The sequence below is a fragment of the Scomber japonicus genome, chromosome 8, assembly GCF_027409825.1.
Source record: "Scomber japonicus isolate fScoJap1 chromosome 8, fScoJap1.pri, whole genome shotgun sequence".
In the NCBI taxonomy this organism is placed as follows: domain Eukaryota; kingdom Metazoa; phylum Chordata; class Actinopteri; order Scombriformes; family Scombridae; genus Scomber; species Scomber japonicus.
The window spans coordinates 26,659,719-26,684,610 of record NC_070585.1 but is presented as its reverse complement, the minus strand read 5'-3'; the positions used below and the strand labels follow the sequence as shown (position 1 = coordinate 26,684,610).

Below are 24,892 nucleotides of genomic sequence, written 5' to 3'. Positions count from 1 at the left end.
CACATACATACGATTAACCCTATGTATGTAAAACACACACACACATACCACAATAGTACACACGTGTCCAACATAGATAAACACACATACACAGAACAAACATACTGGATATCATATCCAGCAAGCACCAACAAGACAACTTCACACTCACTCAAAGCCCCCCTCCCTAAACACACACACACACACACACACACACACACACACACACACACACACACACACACACACACACACACACACTTTAGTGAAGAGCAACAATGGGGAGAAGCAGTTTATTTATCCAAGCCATCCCCAAACCCCCCCTAGCGACCATTTCTACACCCCACTATGCCTTAATCAGGCTAATTAATTTAGGTGAGCTTTTCAACTAAATGACAATATCCACACTGATTTGTCAATTTGCATAGCTAATTAAGTCATTAGCTAAAAACGTGCTGATTGCCAACAAGCCTTGCATTCACCATCTGTTCCTGTGAGAAGGCCTGTCAACCTACCTTTGGCCAATTTCGGGCCAAAAAATGAAAAAAAGAAATCCCTCCAATGATAACAGCTGGTGGCTAGTCTGGGACTGGGGTGCGCTAATTGTGAGCTAATTAATACTGTCTACTCGTCTACTCATCTTGTTAAGAGTTAGCCTTCGTGCTAGCTCACCGGCAAGGCTTCCGTTCATTCACTGAGCTGTGTCATTAGCATATTTATACAGAGATTAGCTGCGAGTAGGACATATTTCCTTCTCGGGCCTCCAAGACAACAAGTGGGAATCTAAAGCAGACGAAGGAGGTGTGGAGGTTGCACAAAAGATGCTTTTACTGACCTGACCAATACCTCCAATCCTCTCAAGAAAGTTGTGCATTCAAAGTTAGAGAATGGCAGACATGTATTTTTGTATTTACTTTTTGATTTCACTATCAGAACTTTAAAAAATAAGGCTTAAAACTAAGGATAACACAGCTGACATTCTATTTCTCTCTCACCATCAAATCCCATAAACTAATAAAGCATTCGTCCATCTAGCAATACTTTTCAAGTTCCCCCTGTTGTCCTTTGGGGCTCAGTAAAATCTCTAAAACAGGTCACTAATGTATACTTTCATTCTTTAAAAAGGCTCAGTTATTTACTAGACACTGTTATTAGCAAATGTCACTCAAACAGGAGTAATTAGTGCATTTGTTGGGGGACTAGCTTCAGCAGTGGATTAAAACACATTTGTTGCTTTATTGAGTATTTCCAGCTCAAATGACTGAAAATAAACTACAAGATGTTAATGGTTATAATGGCATGTCACCCAGTGCAACAGTGTGGCTCGTTAGCACAAAGGAAGAAAATATATCAGGCTTTGGATTCAAAGAGTACTTCTTGAAAGGATCAAATCATTATTGGTTTAGGTCTTTTCATGAGATTTGTTCACAATAAATATAAAGTACAGGATATTACCAGACTAAAAAACCCTACATTTATAATACAACTTTACACAAGGCCAAGTTCTAAAATTGAATGAAAATGAATCAATGATAAATTCTTACGTAAAGACCCTCTTGTTTGTGCCTGTCAATAGTGTATTAGGATCACTTCAGTCATGCTCTCTAATCAGTTCTCTATGCTAGTGTCACATGACAGGCGTTGTTGTTTCGGTGGTGTTCAAGTCCAATTTCCTTGTTCAATATGACACATTGCACAAATCATTTTTAAACTATTTTCAGAGTAAGAGCTACTGTTTGTACACAGTGGATGGACAGTTAATTAAGGATTTATTCTACAATACTGTCTACTGTACTAGAAATACACTGACTGACACTGACTGAGCAATAATTTAGGGAAACCTGCTACTGGGTAAAATAAACACCAAATGTTCAATTCTAAATCTAATCCACTAGAGGTCAGTGTTGCTCATTCTATGAGCGTACTAACAACCCCCCCCCCCCATCGCCTCCCCACCTTTCTTTCCCCACACCCCCTCTCCTCCAGTGACTGGTAACCCCCCCTTCCCCTTGCGAGGGTCCACTCCTTATTGTCATTGGGCTCACGTAGGCTTATGCTCAGCCACAAACGAACAACTTCTCAGACAAAGACAGCAGGCGCGCAACATATGTAACCAGCATGTTACCAGCCACGCTGCCAGCCTTTAAGAGGTGTGTGAATGCACGGCATGAGTAGTGTGTGTGTGTGTGTATGGGTGTGTGGGTGGGAGGGTGTTGGTGGAGGGGGGGTTTGGGGGGGGGGGTGTATTGATGGAGTACAGTGTGTGCATGTGAAAGAGGAAGGGGCTGGGGGTGGAGGGTGTATACAGATATCGGTGATAATGAGAGCTGGCACAGAGCCAAACTGCCTTCTAGAGAGAAAACAATTGCACACGCTGTGTGTATATGTGTGTGTGTCTGTGTGTGTGATGTATATATATGTGTGAGAAGGAGAGGAAGACAGTCAGAGCAACAAATCTCAAAAGATGACGAGACAGCTAACTGAGGTCCTCAAAATAGAGAGACAGTGTGGTGTGTGTGTGTGTAGGTGAGAGAGAAGATGTGGTTATTATTTAGAAGTGAAGTTTTCTAGCCTTAACTACCCCAATCTGGTGGAAAACTGGAGAAAAGGACAACCAGTCAACCCAGTATAAAAAGTATTCAGCTATATAGTTTATACAAGTTCTACAATGTACCTATATTTCACCTACTGGGAGTATAGAGGCATCAGCAGCCTTAAATGTGTATTAAGCAGAATTTGTCTTCTATACAAGATGAACACCAGCTAAATTTTAGCATAGACAGATTTCAGTATTGGTACCTGCACTCTTACGCTGTACTGGAATGACCTGTGTTCAAAAACACTGGAGTGCTGCACCAGCATGGTACAGAATAGTAAATTAGATGCAGCAGTGTAAATATAAAACAGTGTTTTTCTAATGAGCAGTGTATGTAATAGGTAGAGCCTCTGCAGACAGCAGCAACAGCATTGAATCCTCGAGGGGAGTGCCAGGCATGTGGTGCAATACTCAGCTGTTTAAGAGGCTGTTTAACCTCTAACTGTGTCAAGTGGCCTGTTACGGAAACATGCAGCAAGTTACCTATTCATACCCTGAAACACAGTAAGCAGAGTCATAAGATTAGATTTGTCTGGGTCACCCTTTTATGAGTGATTCATATGATTATTGGTTATTGGTTTGTTTAATGTGGGGGGTTTTTGCTTTGGAAGAATTCCTTATTTAAAAGGTAATAATGACAAATATTTACTTTACAGTCGATTAGATGTGACATTCAGTCATAAAAAGCTAAGATCATTATGTTGCTTTCAATGTAGATTTTAAGTGTTTTTAAATTCTTAGGATAAAATGAAATAAAAGTAATGTAGTGAAATGCACAGTAGACACTATCACCCAACTTTGGCTCATGAAATATATTTGTTTATAGTACATTTTGGAAAAGGGTTAGGGTTATATGTGTTCTATTTATATGAGTAATGTTTAAATATTTAGTTTTACAGTTATTATTCAAAATATTCTATAAGTCTTTTAAATGACTTAACTACTTTTAAATAACACATTTGTGGTATCATTGAAACCAGTGTTAATTAAAGGTGACATTTTGGTGATATTCTTAAATATGAACGTTGATATCTGCCTCAAAAATTCAATACAGGTTGAGCTTTAGGTTATAATTGTGTATGTGAACTGGAGAATGTTTGGTATCATGGCTTAAAAAACACTTGAATGATTAATCCATTATTAAAATAGCTGCTGACAATTTTTCTGATTTTTTTTTTTTTTGGCTCATAGATGAAATGATTGTTTCAACTTCCTATCATGTCTTCTGCAGACCACAAAACAGTTTTACTGGAGCAGTTAAGAATTTACTGATCACTCACGGACAAAAAACTCAAATTTTCCTGAAAACAGAAAAGCTCAACTTTGCAAACTCCCTCTGTTCTTCAAAACACAAACAGTCACTCAATAACCAAATGTTATAAAGGTGGCTGCAGTTGGTAAGTCTATATGAAGCTCAGTATGTTTCCACACATGCAGTCACTTTCCCCAACTCGTTTTTTTCTGTTTGGTGCTTCAAATATATATTTTTTAAAAACCTCCAGGCAGCGACCACTTGGTTGAGCAACGGGGTCAACTGGGTCTTTTTAAACATACATATTCTGAAGTCTATGTAGTGTGCTTGGAGAGAAACTGGTAGAAAATTAAAGAAGTATTTATATTGCCAGCAAGCGATACTATAATAGTACCACAGCAAAGCAGCAAAAGAACCCTTTTATTTACTTACTTGTTATTGAAAATTGAGCTCATCGTGTACTATTTTCTGCTTTGATGATTTTTAATGTCGTTTGTGTCATTCTTTATGATATTTGATGTATTTTCCTTTTTGTCTTTTGGGGCGAGATGTTTTCATTCAAGTCCCTCTGGGATTCTTTGTCTCACTGCACAGGTTTGAGTTTCCTTTCTACCCTCCTCTCATGGTGGTTTTTTGTCTCATTCAGGCAAATAAATTAAACCTAATAGCTGCAATACCATTAGGAATTTCTGGTGCCTGTTTGTAAACCTGCAAACATGCATGTGGAATTAGAGAGAAAAAAAAAATAATAAAAGAAGAAGCAAACCGAGTGGAGCTGATGCTTACAGGTACCTGACTGGAGAGGCTGAAGTTGGTGGCGGGGCTGCGTTTCTTGCTGGCGGTGGTGCCTACGCTGCTGTTGGCGCTGCTGGCTGAGTTCTTCCGTTTCCTCCTCTTCGTGGTTGTCTGTCGGGCAGGCTCAGCTTTGGCACGACCAGCAAAGAGAAACAGAGGCAATGCCAAGAACATAATGCATACAGACGGAGACAAGGTGTGGGGCTGTGTGCTGTGGGTGTGAGTATATTTGAGGTCATATAGTACAGGCTGAGACGGATATAGAGGCGAGCAGACAAAAAATATACAAAATGTTTGTAAACATGCATGCATGCAAAGAGAGCATTGAGAGACATATAAATGAAAGCACACATTACACAGAGAAGAGCAACTAGCCTATAATGATCCATGCTTTGTTTTCTTCAGAGGTGAAACCACATGAGCGTTAACATCTCCCAAGACATGCACTAGTAAGAAAGAGCCCCTGTATCATTTGCATAAATGCTCTACAATGGACCCTGATGCTCAACGTAATGTAAATTTCTTAATGATTTCGGCGCTGCAACGATTGCGATGTTCCTCAGTAGCATGAGCCAGATTGCTCTGCTGAGGCAGAAAGCACATTTGTGTTTGTCTTACTGAATATATATTTTAAACTGTACCCATTGTTGCATATTTGATGGATTACTATATGTGAGATTGGTTGTGTTACTGTTTTAATCACCATGTGTTAGCCAATGCTTGAGAACACACATTTAACTGAAACCTGTATTTGTTATTTATTATTATTAGCAATATAGTTGTAACATGCAGTTGAGCATCCACGATAAAACACACAAAATGTATTTCATGGCATTCCATCGAGCAACTAGGACTTCTGCTTTCCTGTCAGACTACAGAACATTAACAGTGTAAGAGAAAGATACCTTTTTTGTGATTTGTGGGAAATATTTCCGTTTTGAAGTTCTGTGGGTGTCCAGCTGAAACCGGAGCCAAAATCAGTTTTACTTAACTCAGGTGGTTGAATAATTTCTTAATGCATTTAAAACAGAATGAGACCAGAGAAACAGAGAAAAGTGAGACAAAATAATTGAACATTCAATGCCAAACAGATGCTACTTTACACCATTGGGAAACGTATGCTTTAATGAAAGATGTTTTTCCAATTATGAACTATACATAATTCCTGACGGTGCAATTAAACCACAAGTGAAATCATTACTATTAAAAAGATATAAAGTACTGACACAGGTTAAAAAGAGATCTTGGTGTTTCTAGCATTTACAAAATAATTTATGTACTACATAATTTATGAATACACGATTTTGCAAATTCTGCCAACATTTGTTAGAAAACATTATTCCTTTTAATCTCAAGAGAGACAAGAAAACACTGCTGTGATCTTCAAACAGATGTTTGAAAATGAAATACATTTTTCGAGGTTCTTCCTAATCACACCAAGGGAGATGCTTTCATATTCTGTTACAACAACCAGCAACTCATGATACAAACAAAACTGAAACTATAAATCAGAGGCATGAAAATAAGGGAAATCAGTATCTTTCCTCTTTTGATTCCTGACTTTGACAGACGTGTGTGCAAAAACCGGGCCCATTGTCAGAGACAATCATTTCTGTTATCCAACTGGTTTCCTTCGATGCTGTGCCGGTGACGCACTAAAATCACTTCCATTTCCACCAAAAGGACTTATCAGAGCATAAATGTGCCTGTGGCTTCCTTCCTGGCTAAATCCCAACCAGTTTCCAGACTGGAGAAGAATTGCAGGAAAAGGGGAATAACACGCTACCAATAAGGAAAACCACAATTCCAGCTAAGCAAAGTTCAGGCAAACTGCATGTCAAAATATAGACAGATGACATGAAATGACCCTGAAAAACAGTCTTTAGAGAGGACGACTGACTTCACACATCAGACTTACTTTAATTAATATTTAAAAAGTTGACCATCTTATAGGCTCAAAACCAGAACTACCGAATTAACCTTATTAAATAACACAGTAAAGCTGCTTATTATATTTAACGATATCCCACATACAGCTGTTCACCATAAATCACACATAATACTACACATGTGAAAACTGCATCACCCAGAAAGCATTTAATATCAAGCTGTGTTCTCTTTCCATTATGCACAATTAACCATCAATACTAGAGCCATTTTTCCAACAATTTTATATTCATAAAATACTTTCCATGTATTTTTTTTTCTTCTCTGCTTTTTCTTGTCTTGTCTGAATAATGTCGTCGATTCTTTGGAGCCACTGGCCGAGGAGCTGGATCTACTAGTTTGATGACACCCCACACTCTTAATTAAACTTACACAGGTCTGAGTCAAAGGCTTTTTGACTGGTGTTGGTTTTTAAAGACATCTCGTCACGCCTCGCTAAGCATTGCTGTAATTTGCAGCCACGACAATGTGTCCAAAAAAAAAAAAAAAAAAAAACTCGGCTTACTTCTCCCCAGCTTAAGACAGCACAGCCAATTTAAGCCTGGTACTTTTCAGAAACCACCCTTAAAACATCAATCATAGAAAGCTGAGAGGCCCGTTAAGATTGGCGAGGTTGAGATTCAAGAGGCACTCCTGAATTCTGATTAATTTCACATACCTGACAGGCAAAACATATTTAAGGGATTAAGACATATAATAGCAAATTTGAAAACATAAATGATGCAATAAAACGCAGTCTGAGAAAAAAATACTCACATTTTTACAAAGTGAGTGATGGCACTGAATTAAAAGTGAATCTAAGCTGTTTTTTTTTTTCATTTAAAAAAAAAGGAAAATCACTTCAAACCTCCGAAGAGGAAACGATTAAGATTGGATCCACAACATTTTATTAAATTTAAATTATTTTCAGTTTATCCATTTTGGATTTGACACTGTTTGGGACAAGAACTCTTCATATTTATTTCTCATGTCTCTGGACTGTTCAGCAAAGCAGGTTTATAAAGATTTGCTTAAAAAACCCCAAAACACCTCTTTTCACATTGAGAAAGCTAACCAAACCTGCTGCTTTCAACAGGCTTTCAAACAGTAAAGATGTGTGTTTAAGCAGTACACAGTGGATAGTTACCTGGTGGGGCTACCATTCTCTGCCATTTTTGGAATAGGCATGTCTTGAGACAGTCGCGGGGGCTGAGGTTGTAGGTCTTGTGCCTCGACATGAGCTCCTGCATTGGCTCCAGGATGACACACAACTGCAGACACAACAGGACAAACCACACATTCAGCTGAAGTAGATTTATTTCACATTTGATGAGAGAACAGTGTATTGTTGACTGCTGCAGCTCTTATCAAGCTAAAGCAAACAACGTCCATAAAAACGCTGTGTTTGCTGCTCAATTAATCACCCACAGAATGACTTTGAGTGATTAATTGTGCAGTAAATCTAGTTTTTATGGACACTATTAATAAAGTACCTTTAAAAAACAGGTTTATTGTCAAGTGCTTTAGAGAGAAGCCCAAGAAGACAGATAAAGAGAGAAAGATGGGGCAGGACGATACATTTTAAAATGAGAAGCCTTTGTTGAGCTGTTTACAACTCACAACAAAATGTGTATGATACACACATTCATGCGTGAATACACACACACACACACACATTTATACCTCCTTGGACCCAACAAACACACAATGGTCCCTCGTTCCCACACTGTGCTCCAACAATATTCTCGAGTTAAAAGGCCTCCAGTACAATATTCGGTCTGGAGAAAACTGTAAATCTCTGGTGATTTGCACTGAGAGGAACCAGGGGTCAGCCTGTCATCTTGAATACATCAGGCTTAGTTCATCCAGATAACATCTGGATAACATTACAAGCTGGCCAGCCCGCCTTCTTCGACAGCAGCAACCATCCAGATGCCTCTCTGTGCCACCCGAGGATGATGATTGGACAGTCACTGGCCTATCTACAGTGCTTGGACCAATCACAGGGAAAGCTTGGGATCAAACTCCAGGCAACCTGCCCTGTGTTTTCCTCTGCATTTAACTGTTTTGTTTTTTTCCCCTAACCGTTTTACTGTTGTGAAAAATGTGACAATTATACTCGTCTTTTTTAGTTCACTGAAAAACAATTTTAATGACATACCATCATCAACTTGTCTTACTTTCCTCACCAAAAAGACACAGTGTTGATAATTTGTGTGAACAACTTAAAAACACGTATGTCTATGTTCAGCAGCAAAGCAGGAAGTACTTACAAAAGTAACAGGATGGAGGTCAGGGTTCATGGGTGTGTCTGACTCCTACTGACAATGTTGGCTTCTTTAAATGATCAAACTGTTACCATGACCACAAGCTTTCATGTACTGCTGTGTGTGGTACATTAGGTCATTGATCTGAGAAACAACCTGCAGGAGTTTGCTGACATAGGAGCACTTTGCTCACTTTGTAACAGGCACTAATACATATCAGATTGTTTTGTTGTTGCACATTGTTTGAAGAACTACGGTGTCCCACAAGGTGAAACAGATGTTCTTCTGACACAATTAGCTTCAACTTAGATTTCATTAATGGATATTTTAAACTTGCATGTCTGTTTTAAAAAATCTACAAGGCGGAAAAAAGTACAGGCTGGCTCAGTCCTACCATTCCAAACAACAGGTTTTCAAATTCAACATGTCATTGTCCCCCTTAATAATACATATACTCTAAGTGTTTTCCACATTGACATAGACCTGGTCCCCGGGTGCTGCACACTGTTCCTAATACTTAGAATGGGTTAAATGCAGACACTGAATTTCACTTTACAACTGTATGTGTGACAAATGAAGCACCTTGTAAGACCTTGTTTTCTGACAACAGAGGAAACCACTGTTTGCTGGTCTGACACTGCTCTGATGTGATTCAGGTTATGTTAGGTTTAGGCATAAGATCATTGTGGTTAGGTTTAGAGACCAGTCATGGTTTAGGGTTGAAATAATAACTACTTGGTTGAGATGGGGGAACCATCTTTATTATGACTGCTGGTAGAAAAGTGGATGTGAATCAGTCTCCCAATGTCAATGTCTAATGTTGTGTTGACCCATTCGTCCGCCATCACCGATCTATAATAATGTCCCACTACTTCCTCTTTTGCTCCCAACAGACGAGACTCATTATTACTACAGCCGTTAGAGGTCTCTGTCTCTTAACCTAAACATCTGTCGTTATTGGGCATTCGCTGAAACTACTGATGCTGTTGTTTTTCTTGGGAGGACAACCTCATTTATAGACCCACTTTGCATTGAGAATTGCTGAAGTGATTACCCAACCAATCGCAGAAAAAAGAACATATAGTAAACCTCATCATTCTTGCTAACTAAGCAAGTGGTTGCTGTAGCTGCAGTCTAATTTAAGTCATATGGGCAATGACTGCTTTTTTGGGTAGTCTCCTAATCAGAGTGTGATTTAAGGTCAAAATTGCTGCAGTGAAAGTAGGAGTGAGTTTAGGAACTTGCTCAAGGGCACTTTGACAGTCGTTACTGAAGGAAGCAGAATTGTTAATCATTCGCTGCATGCTCAAATGATTTCATCTGACCTTCAACATCTCACCACCCCTACATTTCTGATGTCAATTCTAATCAACATGCTCATCCTGACTTCAGCCATACTGTACGGCAGCTCGGAGCTGAAAAAGCACAAACAATGACTGAGCTTTGAAGGATACTGTATCTGTCAGTTTGGAAGGGTTTTATACAAATCACCTTACAACACCAGGAATCCTTCCAAAAATGTTTTGGCGTGATGGATATTCAAACCAGGAAAGTTCAGTCAGGGGTTTCAGACTAGTCATTCTAACAAACACAGACTCAGCTGCTTACGCCAAATTACTCTGAATAAACATAGTAATGTCTGTTTCTATTCCCTCTGTTAGGACGTCCGTGTTTTGATGACACGCAGCTCGAGGTAAAGTGAACATCCCTGTAGCAGACTAATCCCGTGTTCTCCTCTGATAGTTCCCTCCTGACACAGTAATATCCCTCCCCAGCTCAGCCAACAAGCCCTGGCTCTCAGCCTGAAAACAAGGGCTATTTTCAGGCTGAATAGTAGGAAGCCGGCAGCTCCAATACATGGAAGGGCTTAAATACTCCAAAGGAAAAAAAAAAAGAGAGAGAGAGTGTATGTGTGAGTGAGAAGGAAAAAGGCTGGTTGTAACCCCTTAGCCAGGAAACCGTCGGTCTCTTTTGGGCAGACTGATAAATGCTGGGAAAGGCCTTTTTCAGCGACACATTATTGCTATTTTAATGTGAGGAAAGGGTGTATTTTACCTTGACAACCTAAGATAAGACTGGGGGAAAATATCATTTGCAATGTGTGCGACATGATAGATAACAGAACAGTGACTACATAGCAGTGGTGTCCAACTTGGAGGTCAGGATCCCCAGAAGGGTCATGAGATGATTCTTAGGGATCCAGAGATGATTAATGGAGTGAAAGTAAGATAATCAAAACTCTGCTACACTAATTATTTTTGTTTTAACTCACTTCTATGTAATAAATGCTTTGCTTTCTTAAATATCGTGTAGTGTTAGCTCCTAAGCCGTCATAATAGTATGCAAATGAACGGACTAATAATGGAAAATGATGCTTTGTTAAGGTATTTTTACTTTACTGAGGTAATATTAGGGTCGCAAGCAAAAAAAGGTTGGAACCACAGCTTTACAGGACACAATAAAATCTCAATGAAATTAAATTCTTACATACAGCATTATCGTTTTAAAGCTGCACATCTGGGAAAACTCTCATGTTTATCAATAAACTAAATAACATTGTAATGTAGCTTATGATATTTTCATCGTTACTGAAATTAAAGAAAACCTCAGAACAAGGTCAAATCACTCGTTAGGAATTTTCTGTAGCATTTAAAATAAAACCACATTGTATTCTGGGAAAGTCGGCCAATTTCTAATTTACCAGACGTACAAAGATTTATGTGAAATATTTCAGTTTTAGACCACTGAGGCACTGCGATTCATTTCGACAAACTAACCATTTTTCAAACGCAAAACTGGGACTGTTTAGACTTAACCTCATCTGTGAAACGCATGTTGTCTGCAAACAGAAAACAAGGCATGATCCCTGTTTTATTCACTGAGCACTGACCATCTGAATCTATATAATAAAGAAAAAACAGGAGCTAAATCTTTACTGTGTAATTACAGATACTTGAATTATGTGTTTTCTCTGTCAGTGGCATTACAGTTGCTTTCTGTATAGAAAATCATTGTTATAGGAAAACAAAAACAGCCACCCTGCTCCCTCTCTCTCCCTCTCTCTCTGTGTTTTTCTCAGTTATTATAAGCAGCGGAGGTGCCGTTCCCCGATTCGCGCGCCATTTCACAATTATGAGTCTCAACAGGGAGCGTTCATTAATGTTATGCTAATTTTCTGTATCCAATTAATTCTTCTCTCTGCCTGTCTCTCTCCCTCTCGCTCTTGTTCTCCCATTTGGAAATCGTAGCTGTCAGTCAACTATGGCGCCGAAAAACACAAACAAAACCCTGTGAAATAATCACTAATGTATTCAGCTGGCTTATACTTCCTATTTCCGCAAATTAAATTTCTGCGGTCAGGTAGAAAAACATGTATACAGAGAGAGTAAAGAAGGAATAAGTGCTTATTTTTTGTTTTGATGCCATGCACTTTTGAAATTATACATTCAGCTTTAAAATGCCCAATAGTAATACAACTTATTTGGCACATAAATAACAGCATAAGCGTTCAATTCCAGTAAAAAAAAAAGAAGAAGAGAATAATAGTTACAATTATAGTCACGATATGACCTTAAATAAACTGAAGAATGATTATGAGAGAGCAGAAACGCATTTCTAGAAAATGAAACTCACTGAAACTTGAATATTCAAACACTGATATAAATTTGAAATAACAATATTACAGACTTATTGTAGAGCAAGATATGCAATCATATCATGAACCATATTAAATATGACAAAAGAACAATAATGTGCATGAATAAAACTGCTTTGTAGATACATAAATATAAGATATTTAGTTAGAAAATATGAGTAACATGAATTATAACGTTTAAAAACAGACAGGAATTGTTCCTCTGTGTGCGCTTAGTCTGAGGAGAGCAGAGCAAAAACAAAAGCAGAGTGACAGTCATAGACATTGTCACACACACACACACACACACACACGCGCGCACACACACGCACAAACACGCACAAACACGCACAAACACACACACACACACACACACACACACACACACAGTCCTTACCCTGAGGTAGTTGAGGGTGAAGTTGGTCAAACCCATGCGAGTGATGTTTTTGGACAGTTGTTCCAGCACCTGAGGGTCTTGTGCCTGTAGCAGACAAATGAAAGAGCAGTGAAATGAAAATTAAGAGCAAATGCACACATATATATATAGGTTATGTTTTGTACATGTTTTTTGTACATATTGTTGTGTTTGCATTCAGCTGAATGCAACTAATTAAAACTAATGATCTAAAAGCAATTAGGCTAAGTGACGTGCATCGGATGTGCACAATCGACACATTCACACCCTTAAGTCATGAATGCATGCATTTAACATAGTTACTGCAGTTTTGCCATTTAAGTTTAAGAAAAAAAGTAATTTTATTGTCAAACTAATTAATCAACATTACTTCTTGTTGTTCAATTATAAATGACACACGTTTCCCATCCCATTTCTCGATTTGATGATGTTGCTGAGTGTGTAGGGTCTCAGCTACAGGGAAAATGAATTTATTAATGCAAGTTATTGAAAAACTAGCCAAAATGACAACCTTTTTTATTGCAAGCATTGCTATTAAGTGATTTAGTCCAGTTGACAGCTGCATAATTCCCACAAAAGATTAAAAATTGACCAAATCTATTAAAAAACTGTACAGTGAACATTTTAAAAGTCTGTAAAAACAGAAAATGTATGGAATTATACAATACGTGTAGGAGTACAGAATAAAGCTTTAACTAGACACTAAAAACAAAAAAATGCCAATTATAGGATGACATCTGATTGAAAAAAAGAATCTGATGAAGACACATGATTATCCAACCAAGCTTGTTTGCCACTCTAAGAATAAGCAGTCAAATCATAAAAAGCTGTAGGTATTGTCAGACCAAAACCGAGCCCAGCCTGAAGAGAAGCAGTGAGCACACTAGCATTCTCAGCCTCATGAAAAATGCATAATTCTATCTCCTGTCGCATCTCTGTGTGGAGAAAGTCAAGAGGGAAGCGAGGGAGTTCTTCTGTACTGTCAGCAGACCAACATGAATGACAGGAGAAGTGAACTAGTGTGCATTATTGGCAGCCTGCGGATCAGCATCTGAATTACTTTAGTCATCAAGTAGAATTAGGCTAAACATACTGTACGGGAATTTGTCTTGGCAGCACTGGTGCAGCGATGTATCAACAATTTGTGAAGTAACACAAGTGAATACTGGCACATATGGTGCAGGGACAACAGAGACGCAGAGTTCAAGAGGCCAGAAGAAGACAAACAACCGAGTACAAACTCTGGAAAAACACATTCAGAATTCAAAATGCATGGCGGCGGGCCAAATAGGAAGTTTAAACCGAAAAAGACAATGTCAGTGGGCAAGTACAGTACATGAATCAAATCTAATGTGAGAGAAGTCAGGAAGCTGCTCATCACTGGAGGACTGTGACTAAATACATTTTCTCAAGTATTGTACTTAGGGGACAATTTTGAAGTTCTGTTTTATGATATTTTATTCATAACTGAACTCCATTTCAGAGGGAAATATTGCAGTCCACTTCATTTATTTGACAGCTATAGTTGTATTAAAATGTGTATTATGTATGCATGTTACATACAAAACATACAATGTTCTTATGAATTATGACACGATAGTATGGATTTAAGTGCCCAAATTTATAATAATATTAATAATAATAATTTTTGTTACTGATCTCAATACAGTGCGAGTTTTTGGAGTCAGCATCTGGTGGACGTTAGAGGAAGTGCAGCTTTTTGGCTAAGGATTCAACCAGGCAGGGAGTTCCGGTCCTCTGCAATGACGCCAACATGGAAGTAACTTCCGTCTCTATACAAGTCAATGGATAATTCATCAACTTCCCACATGATTTCTAACCTCAGTAAACGTTTTCAAAATGTGTTTATGGTCTCAATCGCTAATTTAAAGCCTTCTTCAATGCAGTATGATGTTCATTTGTGAAATTTTTGTCTCACTGATTTTATATTTGACAATAAAGCAGGGTATGCATTAGGGCGTGGCTACGCCGTGATTAACAGGTTGATTGATTGACAGGTTCAGGAGAGCGGACAGATAGACTGTATGGAAATAGCTGTGAACTTGTTTCACACCAACAGTTTTCTCCGCAGTTTTATGGTTATAGTTAGTCGTAACAGCTAACTTGGTTAGCATCACCAGGTTGCCAGTGTCGACTGTAGTAGGTAGGAGTGCAATTTCCTCGAGATCCAGCTCACACAACCTCCCCCGTTCTGTCCTTATGGTAAGCTACTTAATGTCAAACGTGTATTTAAAGACCTATACAATAGTTAAATGTAAAGTAGGAAAGAGATTCTCTCTACCCATACTCACTCTTTCCTCTTGTCCTCATAGTTTTTTGGTGTCTAAGTAATTTGGAAGCAAATATTCACATCATATGTTGTGTCAAGTCTTATTTCTTAAGTAAAACTTTTCCAGTATTTCTTTCCATCCCAGAACACTAACTCGATCTCTGATGACTCACCTATCAGTCAATCATTGCTGTTATCAAGGCTGATTTTTTTCTAAACATTGGAGATTTGGATGAAAACTTTCTAAAAGACTTAATCTTGAGGGATGGTGAAGAAGTGCAGGAGTAGTTCAGCTCACTTCAGAAAGTGAGCCTGCCTGTGTCTGTATCTTCTTTCATTAGTCCAGGCAACGATCAAAAGAGTGAACTCACTCGCACAAAACCACTGAAGATCTGGCCAGGACCCACAAAACCCAAAATATTCCACTCTCCAGGAATTAGTGTGAATACCCAGAGGGCCCAATTTATTGGTAAGTGAAATTCATATGAAGATTTGGCCAAAAAAAAAGAGGCTGGCTATACAGGCAAAGCTGCTTCTAACACACACCTTTAGGTCCATGGGGGTAAAATAGAAAATACTGAAGGAAGCAATCTTGTTTTATTTATAAAGCAAATGGGAGGAACTGCATGTGAAGCAACTATACTGCATGTAACTATTTAGAAGACACTGGGGATGTTACATGAAAATACGAAATTATAATATTATGAATCAACACTTTGTGACAGAAACACACATATCGAAAATGATTTTCTAGTGATGATGATCTCTGATGTACGTTCAGCATCTCGTCAACAGAAGAAGCCGTCTGTCAGCAGCAGCTCCTGGGGAGCTGAGTGGACAGCAGCTGGCCAAACTGCCTTCAGCAGGCTGACTGACAGCAGAAATGTAGTGAACCAAAATAGTTTTCATGTTGGCTCCATGGGAAGAAATCAACAGCGTTTGTATTTATTGATTCATTGACTTTATTTCACACGGTAGCGATCGAGGGGAATCTGCTTGTAGTCAAACAAGCAGACTGGGAGCCTTGATCAATCAATATAGATATGGTGAATGCGTCCACATATACAGCAGGATATTTGTGTGAATTTAACATCTGTCTGTGCAGATTACTCTTCACTAAAAGCGACAGAAATAGACTCGGGGTAAAAGAGTAAAGGAATGCATGAGGTCTCTGTGTCCTTTGTTCTTTGTCATACATTACAGGGTGATGAGTAACACAACCAATCAACAGGTGTGCCAGTGTCATTAGGAGCTGTGATGTGACATCCCTTTATTTATGGTGTAAAAGCTCAGAAAAATGGATCTCATTCCACAAAAAAATGTGTCACTTTTTCACCACGTTATATTTGCGTTCAGTGCTCAAAAAATATAATGACTTTACATATAAGGGAGTTGGATGACCCTTAGTCCTATGAAACTTGCAAATGCACAACTGCATAGCTGTGCAGCCAATGTGGATATATACAGTATATATATAATTTCACTGTCTTTGTTTATGAAAAATGGTCATGTATGTTACCTGGCAACAGTCCTTTTTTTCATGCTGTTTCAGTTTGAAATCATTTGAAAATAGCAGACCTATTGCTAGCTCGAGCTAGCACACTCCACAGCTCCAGTCACTAAATGTGTGTTACACTTAGTGGAATTAAGCAGATTATTCATTCGACCTTGTTTTTTTTTCTCTCTCCCTTTTCAGACAAGGACCCTTTTTTATCCTCGGTGGCCTTTGATGTCTGCAAATAAATTGGTTTGCAAAAATCCCTCCAAACTGCTTTGTTGGCGTTTAAATTTCGTATGCTCATGAATAGCTTCTAAAAAGTGTCTTGGCAGGGTGCACAGACCCTCGTTAGGATTTTAAAAGTGACACCTAAACGTTGAGATCTGAGTTTTTGTTGTGTGTTAATGATGTCACACTTACGTGCATGGCCAGGATGCTGCGGGGGATGAGCTCTCGGTACTGCCGGATGGTAAAGTGCCATGTCTTGATTCTCATCAGATCATCAAAGGCAAACTCCAGTATCAAACGACCCTCTGTACAAACCTGGACAAAGATCACATAGTTGGTGTTATTTTACATTTCTCCTCAGCCTGATATCTCTTTCAGGAATCTGTGACCGGCTGGCAGCCGGCCGTCAGCTGATTTGGAAGGAGACAAAAAGAAATCAGTGTTTATTGGCCAGGTGTGATTTTCATAAAATGCTGGAAGGATTTCTTTTCTGTTTTGGAATTTGTTCAAGGACTTTGTAACATGGAGCGAGCTATTATGCTCCCAATATTTACTCTGCTCGCTTCGTTCATTCAGAGCATCTGTCCTTGGGCCTCTCAGCCATCCAGCTATTTCTAAAATGTGAAAATAAATGTAATCTGGAGAGGGGTATGTTTACGCCAGAGACAAAAGAACTTCAGGTCAGAGAGAGTTGCCAATTAGGAGTAGGGAGAGACAGGGAGGGGGAGAGAGAGAGAGAGGGAGTGAGAGAGAGAGAGAGAGTGAGAGAGAGAGAGAGAGTGAGAGAGTGAGAGAGAGAGAGAGAGAGAGAGAGAGAGAGAGAGAGAGAGAGAGAGAGAGACAGACAGCTACATAGAGACAGAGCGAAAGAGAGAGAGAAAGAGAGAGAGAAAGAGAGGGGGAGAGAGAGAGAGAGACAGAGAGAGTCAGAGAGTCGGACAGAAAGAGGAGGGAAGACAGAGAAACAGTGAGAGAAAAAAAAACATTTTTTCGCCCCTTTAGCTGAATGCAGCGCTTGCCGGGGCCCTTGCGCTTCTCCCGTATTTCGTTGCTGTGACAACCAGGGAGAGAGAGAGAAAGAGAGAGAGAGTGAGGAGAGAGAGCGAGAGAGAGAGAGAGACAGACAGAGAGGGAAAAAAAATCAGCTGATTAGTTGGCATGGCAACGGCAAAGATGTAATCCCACCAGACACACTCTAATCAATGCCCCCAGCGCAGATGGTCTCCTGAGGATCAACAAGAAAGAGGCTAGCGGTCATACTGCACCGCCCGCCCCCCTCCATATCCCTCCACCCTCATCACCCACTTCCCATCCACCCACCCACCTACCCCTGCCAGTCACGTGCCCCACTACTAACTCCAACATACTCAGTAAAAAAAAATAAAAAATAGACAAAAAAAAAAAAAAAAGAATAAATAGAAGCTTGACTGCTCCAAAAAAACCCCTGAATATAGAGCCGCTTCTCTGCTGTCTCGATGGAAAATGTGGGTACTGTATAATGTTCTCACTCTGTGTGCAATGGTGTGTTTCCAGAGATTACAATAAGTACATATAGAGAAGAGTTTTGTTCTACTATGGCTGTATTGGTCGTACTGTGTTCTCCATAATCAACAACTTTCTTTTTTTTTCTGGCCATGTTCCTGCTCATTTTAAACAAGCTTTTATTCGACCACTTCTCGAAAAAAAAAAAACAGACCTTGACTCTCTACCCCAAAATTGCAAGACCATCTCCAAATTTGAGAAGAAGTGGTTGCTTAGCAGCTCAAAACTGCAATAGATGAGTCTAATATATTTGATAAGTTGGAGTCAGGGTTTCTGCCAGTTGCACTCAACAGAAACAGCTGCTCTCAGAGTCTTGACCGATATCTTGATGTATGGTCACGCGGGACAATGTTCGATGCTGTTGTTGTTGGACCTCAGTGCAACTTTTGATATTATGGACCGTTGTATCTTGGTTAAAAGACTTCGGAAGTGGGTGGATATCTCTCAGCTCTCTCAGTTCTGCAGTGGTTGAACTTGTCTCTATTGTGGTGTGCCCCAAGGTTCAGTCCTTGGTCCTACTGTCTTGTATATGCTTCCCCTTGTACAGATAATAAGGCTGTTGTAATTGTTTTAAATTATTATTCTACTTTGCCTCATTGCGTTAGTTTTTTTATTTTTTAGTGTGTTTTTCCTCTGTTTGAAGCACCTTGGATGAACTATGTTGTGTTAGAAGTGCTACATAAATAAAGTTGAAGTTGAAGTTAAAGGTATCTCAGATCACTGCTACTTAGATTATATTGAATTATACGTCTGATTTACACCTCAGAAGGTCACTGTCAGGTGTCAGTTTTAAATAACTGTCTCATCTTGACTACTGTAACTCCATTTCCAATTGTCTCAGCAAAACATCTGTTAATCATTTACTCTTCATCAGGTCCTCCAAAAGGTATTATATCAGTCTCTTTTGCTATGTTGTAAGATATATTGTAAAATAAACCTTAATCCTAACCCTGATCATAAGGTCTTAGCTTTACTAAAGGCTCATAAGGAATCACATTATAAAATAGGTTTTTTAAAAATTGTTAATCGCTGCAACCCCAAGAGGTCTTTGAGCATACCAAACAAAAACTATTAGGCTCATGGGCCCAATAGTATATGTGAGATTGGCTGTGGATGGAAACATGCACACACGCACACACAGAGGGCCACACATGACCAAATGCCTGATCTTCTTCCAGTGGGTGCACTTACAAATATCAATCAGTCACTTTATTTGTCCCCGAAGGGCAATTACTAGAGCAGCAGAGCAACAGAATCACAAGATAAAACATAGAGCACATAAACAAACGTCATATATATGGGAAAAAACAGCAGGTTTAAACAATCCAAAAATAAGATCTGATCATTTTGGCTAATGGGACTCTAAAAAGGGAGAAAAACATTAAATGAGGGACAAAATATTAAAATAAATATATATAATTCAGGAAGTTAACACTTTCATTTAATGCTGATAGTTTTAGTTAGTTTTCCTTTGATTGTTGGGATCCGTGTAGTCTGATAATGGGCTTGTCTGAGCTAGATAAGTGTGGATTAAACTAAAGCAATGTGTGTGGAAATAATCTGTGGTGTTTAATGGAGAACAAAAAAGGTCTTTATTTTATTTTTTTTATTTAGTCTAATTCCAATTGCTGTTTGTCCAAAAGCTGACCTTTGAATTCAAAGTCAAAGGAAGGATGGAACATGATGGTCATTTGCTTTTCTAGCTTGCAAAAAAAGAAACAAACCAAAAGAACACCTAAACCATGCACATTCAAGTTAGGTACTTTTAAGACACCAGAATTATTTATTGTTCCTTTATGGGTCTTATTTTGGAGATACATAGACTTCAAGGAAGAGCAATGTAACAAAGACGTGACTCTTTTGGAGTTTTAATTTACTAAAAGAAGCCATAAAATCACAAACACTTGTGCAAAAAAGGTGTAATGATGTTTAACAACATAAAACTCCACTTAGTATTAAAAACATATTTATGCATATTACTTTTTAGTTTAGTTTTATTTTATTTTAAATACTGACTTCAAAATAATCATCATTTGACCCTCAGGTTTAGACCTTGTGTTGAATTATAAGAAGGAATGCTGAAATTAATTCACTAGAGCACTCAAATTGTTGATGAACAGTGGACAAAAAAAACATACAATTGCAACCTTGGTGTTTCTCTTTTTCTCCTTTGAAATAAAATGTTTCATGGTTATTATGTGTGTGGATGAGTTTCGTGCCCCTTAGGCCGCTGAAACCTATTAAAGGACCAAATACTTAGACATGTATGAGGAAATAAGTAATTCTTTACATCGTTCCTGAAAGTGTACTTTTTGTAGATTTATGGTATTTACCCACCAGCAGTGAAATAGCTTGAATTGCGTTTACTCATGAGCCAATGTCTTCTGATGCTTTCCAGGTGCTGTAGCCTACAGTGAAACAATGCCGCACTATTGATTCCTTTTTTCCATTGTGCCAACTGTGTCTTTAGCATTGCCTCCAATATTGCTCCTATTTCTCTCTGCAGGCTTTCCGCTTCCGATAAATAAATTGGTTGCGAATAAACTGCCTAAATCAGAACCAGAATAAGAATCACTTTAATTGCCAAGTGCAATAAAATTTGCTGGGATTTGTCTTAGTGGCACTGGTGCAGAGATACAGTATATTAACCACAAATGCAACCAAGGCAGCCTTTCCCACAAATTCCAGTGTAGATTCAATCATAAAAAGCTATTTACTGTATTTCTCCATAGCGAGAGTATCTCTCACAATGGCCGAAACCAATTTTTTTTTGTTAAATAGTGTTCACTTATGAAAACTAAAAGGAGGAAAATCCCCTTGAATTAAAAAGTGGTCCATTAAATGGTACAGCCCCTCACAGAGAGTCCCCATTGATTTAAGAGCAGGGTCATAAATCTTCCACACAACCGAGCTGAGATCAGGGGATCTCCGGCTCAAAAGAGCAAGAAAGAATAACAGCGTCCTGCTGCTGAGACATTATTCAATACTATACCTTAACATGACAATCAATTAACAATAGAGGAGCTGAAGGTCATTAAATCGATTATTATGAGATATGCAGCATTCATGGCTACTTGGTGAATATAAATAGGATCAAAGTTAACTTAATATGCCCAATTATACCTAGAAGCAACTGACATGACTGATAATATGTAACTTAACATGATCCTCCATATCTGTAAGCACAGAGGAATTCGCATTTGCTGTTATTTATGGTTTAAGCACATACAAGTGAGATGTGACACTGTAAATATGTTTAGTTACTACAGTAGTAACATTGATAAATCAACCAGGCTAATATACTGGCCGACATTAGCTTTATGTGGATATACACTATACGAATATAGTATATGTAAGTATATGTATTCAGAAACAGTGACAGCAAGTTTCTTTTTTAACTGTAAAATGTCCCACTTAGTATGTGTCTTTCACATTTCTTGTAATAACTACAGTTAAGTGATCCGTATTGTATAAAATTATGTTTATGTTATTTGTGTATGGTTTAAAAATAAATATTGGATATATTTTCCAGATTCATAAAACATAAATATCAACATCTGTATCGGCTTCAACAATCCAGCAGTAGTTGCATAACATACAGTCTGTTGACAATTAAATCCTACCTGAAGACTTATTTCAATAGCTTAACTTAATTATAGCAGTATATAGCTTTTTTTTTTTTATGGCAGAGGCAGCTACCTTTCAGTCATAGACTGTTGCTAGGCATTAAACAAACAATACAACAACCAGTACCTTTATACAAAAAAGGGGTTAAATCACTGAAACATTTGAGACACACAGTGAGAAATTGAAATGCATACTGTGAGTCACATCATAAATACATAAACAAACAGATTATGCATCTCATAATAAATACAACACAATAAAAATATATATTTGGAAAATATAGGGAATGGCAAAGACTTAATCATTAAAAAGGCAAGTAGAGAAGAGGAGAGGGTACTCAGCACTAGTGTACTGTAGGTCTCCTATTATAACTAACACACAATATATAGTGCACTGGTAAGTATGAGTGCACTATTTCTATATAGTACCTTCAAAATAGTAATTAGCTAGTAATATTCAAACCACTACTACAGCTAGATTCTACAGCATTAACATATATTATTAGTGAAAGTGAGAATGTGCAGTTATTTGAACCAAAACCCAGGCAAAGCACAGAAAAACACACGCTGTTGATGACGCATGCACTAGTCAATTTCTAAAAAAAAAAAATCCACTCAGGGAATTAAATTCACTTGAGCTGAGATCACTGCGCCACAAATTCGCCTTTTGCTCTTTGCTTGCCTCCCAGCATGCTGAAACCTCCAACTGGGCACCGGTAACAAGGGCCACGGACTCTGAGCTAACACACATTGGCCTGGGAAAGCAAGACGTGCTGGGTAGTGAATAGAGGTGCTGGGATATCATAGTCGGCTAGGTGTTGGGGGATTTGGGTCAAATTGGCACCCTGTGTCACCTTGTCAACACCTCCCTGCACATATTGTCCACTAGCACCTGAGCAACACCGCCCACTCTTAGCACCCTGATAGTCCTGCCCATTCGCTCGTCTGTAGAACCCCACCAGAGGAGCAGAGATGAGGAGTGGAAATGGAAACTGTGCAGAGCTGCATTAAAATCTGCTTCCTTTTTGATTGAATCTCATTCTCATCTAACTTCTTCCACCACCATTTGGTTTCTATCACTTCTACTCCATTTAATTGTCGAACTATGTCTCATCTTATTATGTTGTGACTTCACACTTTTTTTTAATTATATGTTTTCATCACTGTTTTGTTGTTATTATAGAATGAAATGTGGAAATCATTTTTTGACTTTCTTTTGGAAATGCAGTACTCTAAAGATAGTCTTAGTTTGTCACTTTTTTTGTAGTTTTGGCCATTATTTCTCTCAGTTATCATGACCAATTTTATTGCATACTGGAGGCGGCTCGGCGGTTGGGGGAATTGAATCAGACAGGACAAGAAACGCAATTGGAGGTAATCAGACACTTTGTAAACAAGGCATTGGTCCCCAAAGTGGGTGCCACAGCACCTTGGGGAGCCTTAAGATTTGTTCATTTCCAAATTTATTGTAAATTTTTATAACATTTTAGCTCAATAAATAAAAAGACTGCAGTTATACTGACTGCATTATATATATTTTTAAAGATAAAGAGCAAAGAAAAGAACATTGAAAAAACCTTGTTGAAAACCCTGTTAAATGTGCATTTATGCCACAGCTGAGATTGGTGACATGATGACTCATAGCTGTGGGTTTCTTACAGAAAATGCTTTCTGGAAGCGTTAAGCAGATGCTAAGTAGTCAGAAATAGCAACAGTCAGAGCAAGCTATGGAAAAGACACTGATACATTTTGATAATCTATAAGAAGTGTCCTGTTTTTTAAAAAGTTTAGGAGCCTCACATCTAAACCGACTCATTTGGAGATATAACCAAAACTCAGTGTTGGTAACAGGTTAACTGTGCTTGCACAACTAAGGCAAGTACAGTAGGTCAATGTTAAACCAAGAAACAAGAGTAATCTGATGGTTTGCTTTTGTTTTGCCTTCCAAATATCTTAAGACAGCCTTCAAACCTGAATGGCCGAGCAGCCTGGTGGTCAATCATGAACCACAATGACTCTAGCTTGAGTCGGGCTGAGGACCTTTATTGCATGTTGTTCCCCTCATTTTCTGCCATATCTCTGTTACATACACATTAGTAAAAAGACATACCCCCCCACACACAAATTACTTTCCTACAAAAAAAATGGTCTGACCATTTGGGTCTCTTATACTGTCTGTCTTCATTTTAGCGATGTCACCTCGTTGCCAGGTCACGCCAATTAACTTGAAGAGTACAGTACTGTTTTATCAATAGGAATGACAGCTAAATCTGCACAAATTAGACCAAAGTTGTAACAAATCAAAATTATTCTCTATATATGCTCATGCCAGTAAAACAATTTTGAATTTCTGAAAGATAGAGCAAGAGACAGGCAAAAAGAAAGAGACAGATACAGGCATAGAGAAAGAGAGAGAGAGAGAGAGAAGAAAGAGAGAGAGAGAGAGAGAGAGAGAGAGAGAGAGAGAGAGAGAGAGAGAGAGAGAGAGAGAGAGAGAGAGAGAGAGAGAGAGAGAGAGAGAGTGGGAGAGCAAGAGAGCGAGTTGGGAGCTGGGGATGATTTCTCTAGGGATGAAGGATGCGGTGTGTGTGTGTGTGTGTGTGTGTGTGTGTGTGTGTGTGTGTGTGTGCGTCTGTGTGTGTGTGTGTGTGTGTGTTGAGGGTGCAGGGTGGGGTGGGGGTAGGTGGGGGGTTGAGAAGAAGGGGGGGTGGATGAGAGAGAGAGCGGTGGAGTAGAGAGCGAGGGAAGAATAAGTGAGCGAGCGAGGCAGGCAGGCAGAGGGATGAGAGAGAGGAGGAGGAGGAGGGGGAGGAGGAGGAGGGGTGGTGGAGGGGGGTTGGCGGG

General features: G+C 38.8%; 1 protein-coding gene across 2 annotated transcripts in view; it reads right to left on the bottom strand.

Annotated features, from left to right (window-relative positions):
• Positions 1 to 24,892, bottom strand: part of ldb2a (LIM domain binding 2a) — a 92,470-nt gene that overhangs the window by 4,289 nt on the left and 63,289 nt on the right. Inside the window, exons 4-8 of one of the 2 annotated variants that reach the window (XM_053324073.1) lie at positions 17,073 to 17,195; positions 12,847 to 12,930; positions 7,696 to 7,819; positions 5,529 to 5,581; positions 4,614 to 4,766 (exon numbers count right to left, since the gene is read on the bottom strand). In XM_053324073.1, coding sequence (XP_053180048.1) covers positions 4,614 to 4,766; positions 5,529 to 5,581; positions 7,696 to 7,819; positions 12,847 to 12,930; positions 17,073 to 17,195 — 537 coding nt within the window. The remainder of the gene's footprint in view (positions 1 to 4,613; positions 4,767 to 5,528; positions 5,582 to 7,695; positions 7,820 to 12,846; positions 12,931 to 17,072; positions 17,196 to 24,892) is intronic. The other variant, XM_053324074.1, reaches the window with a different exon arrangement.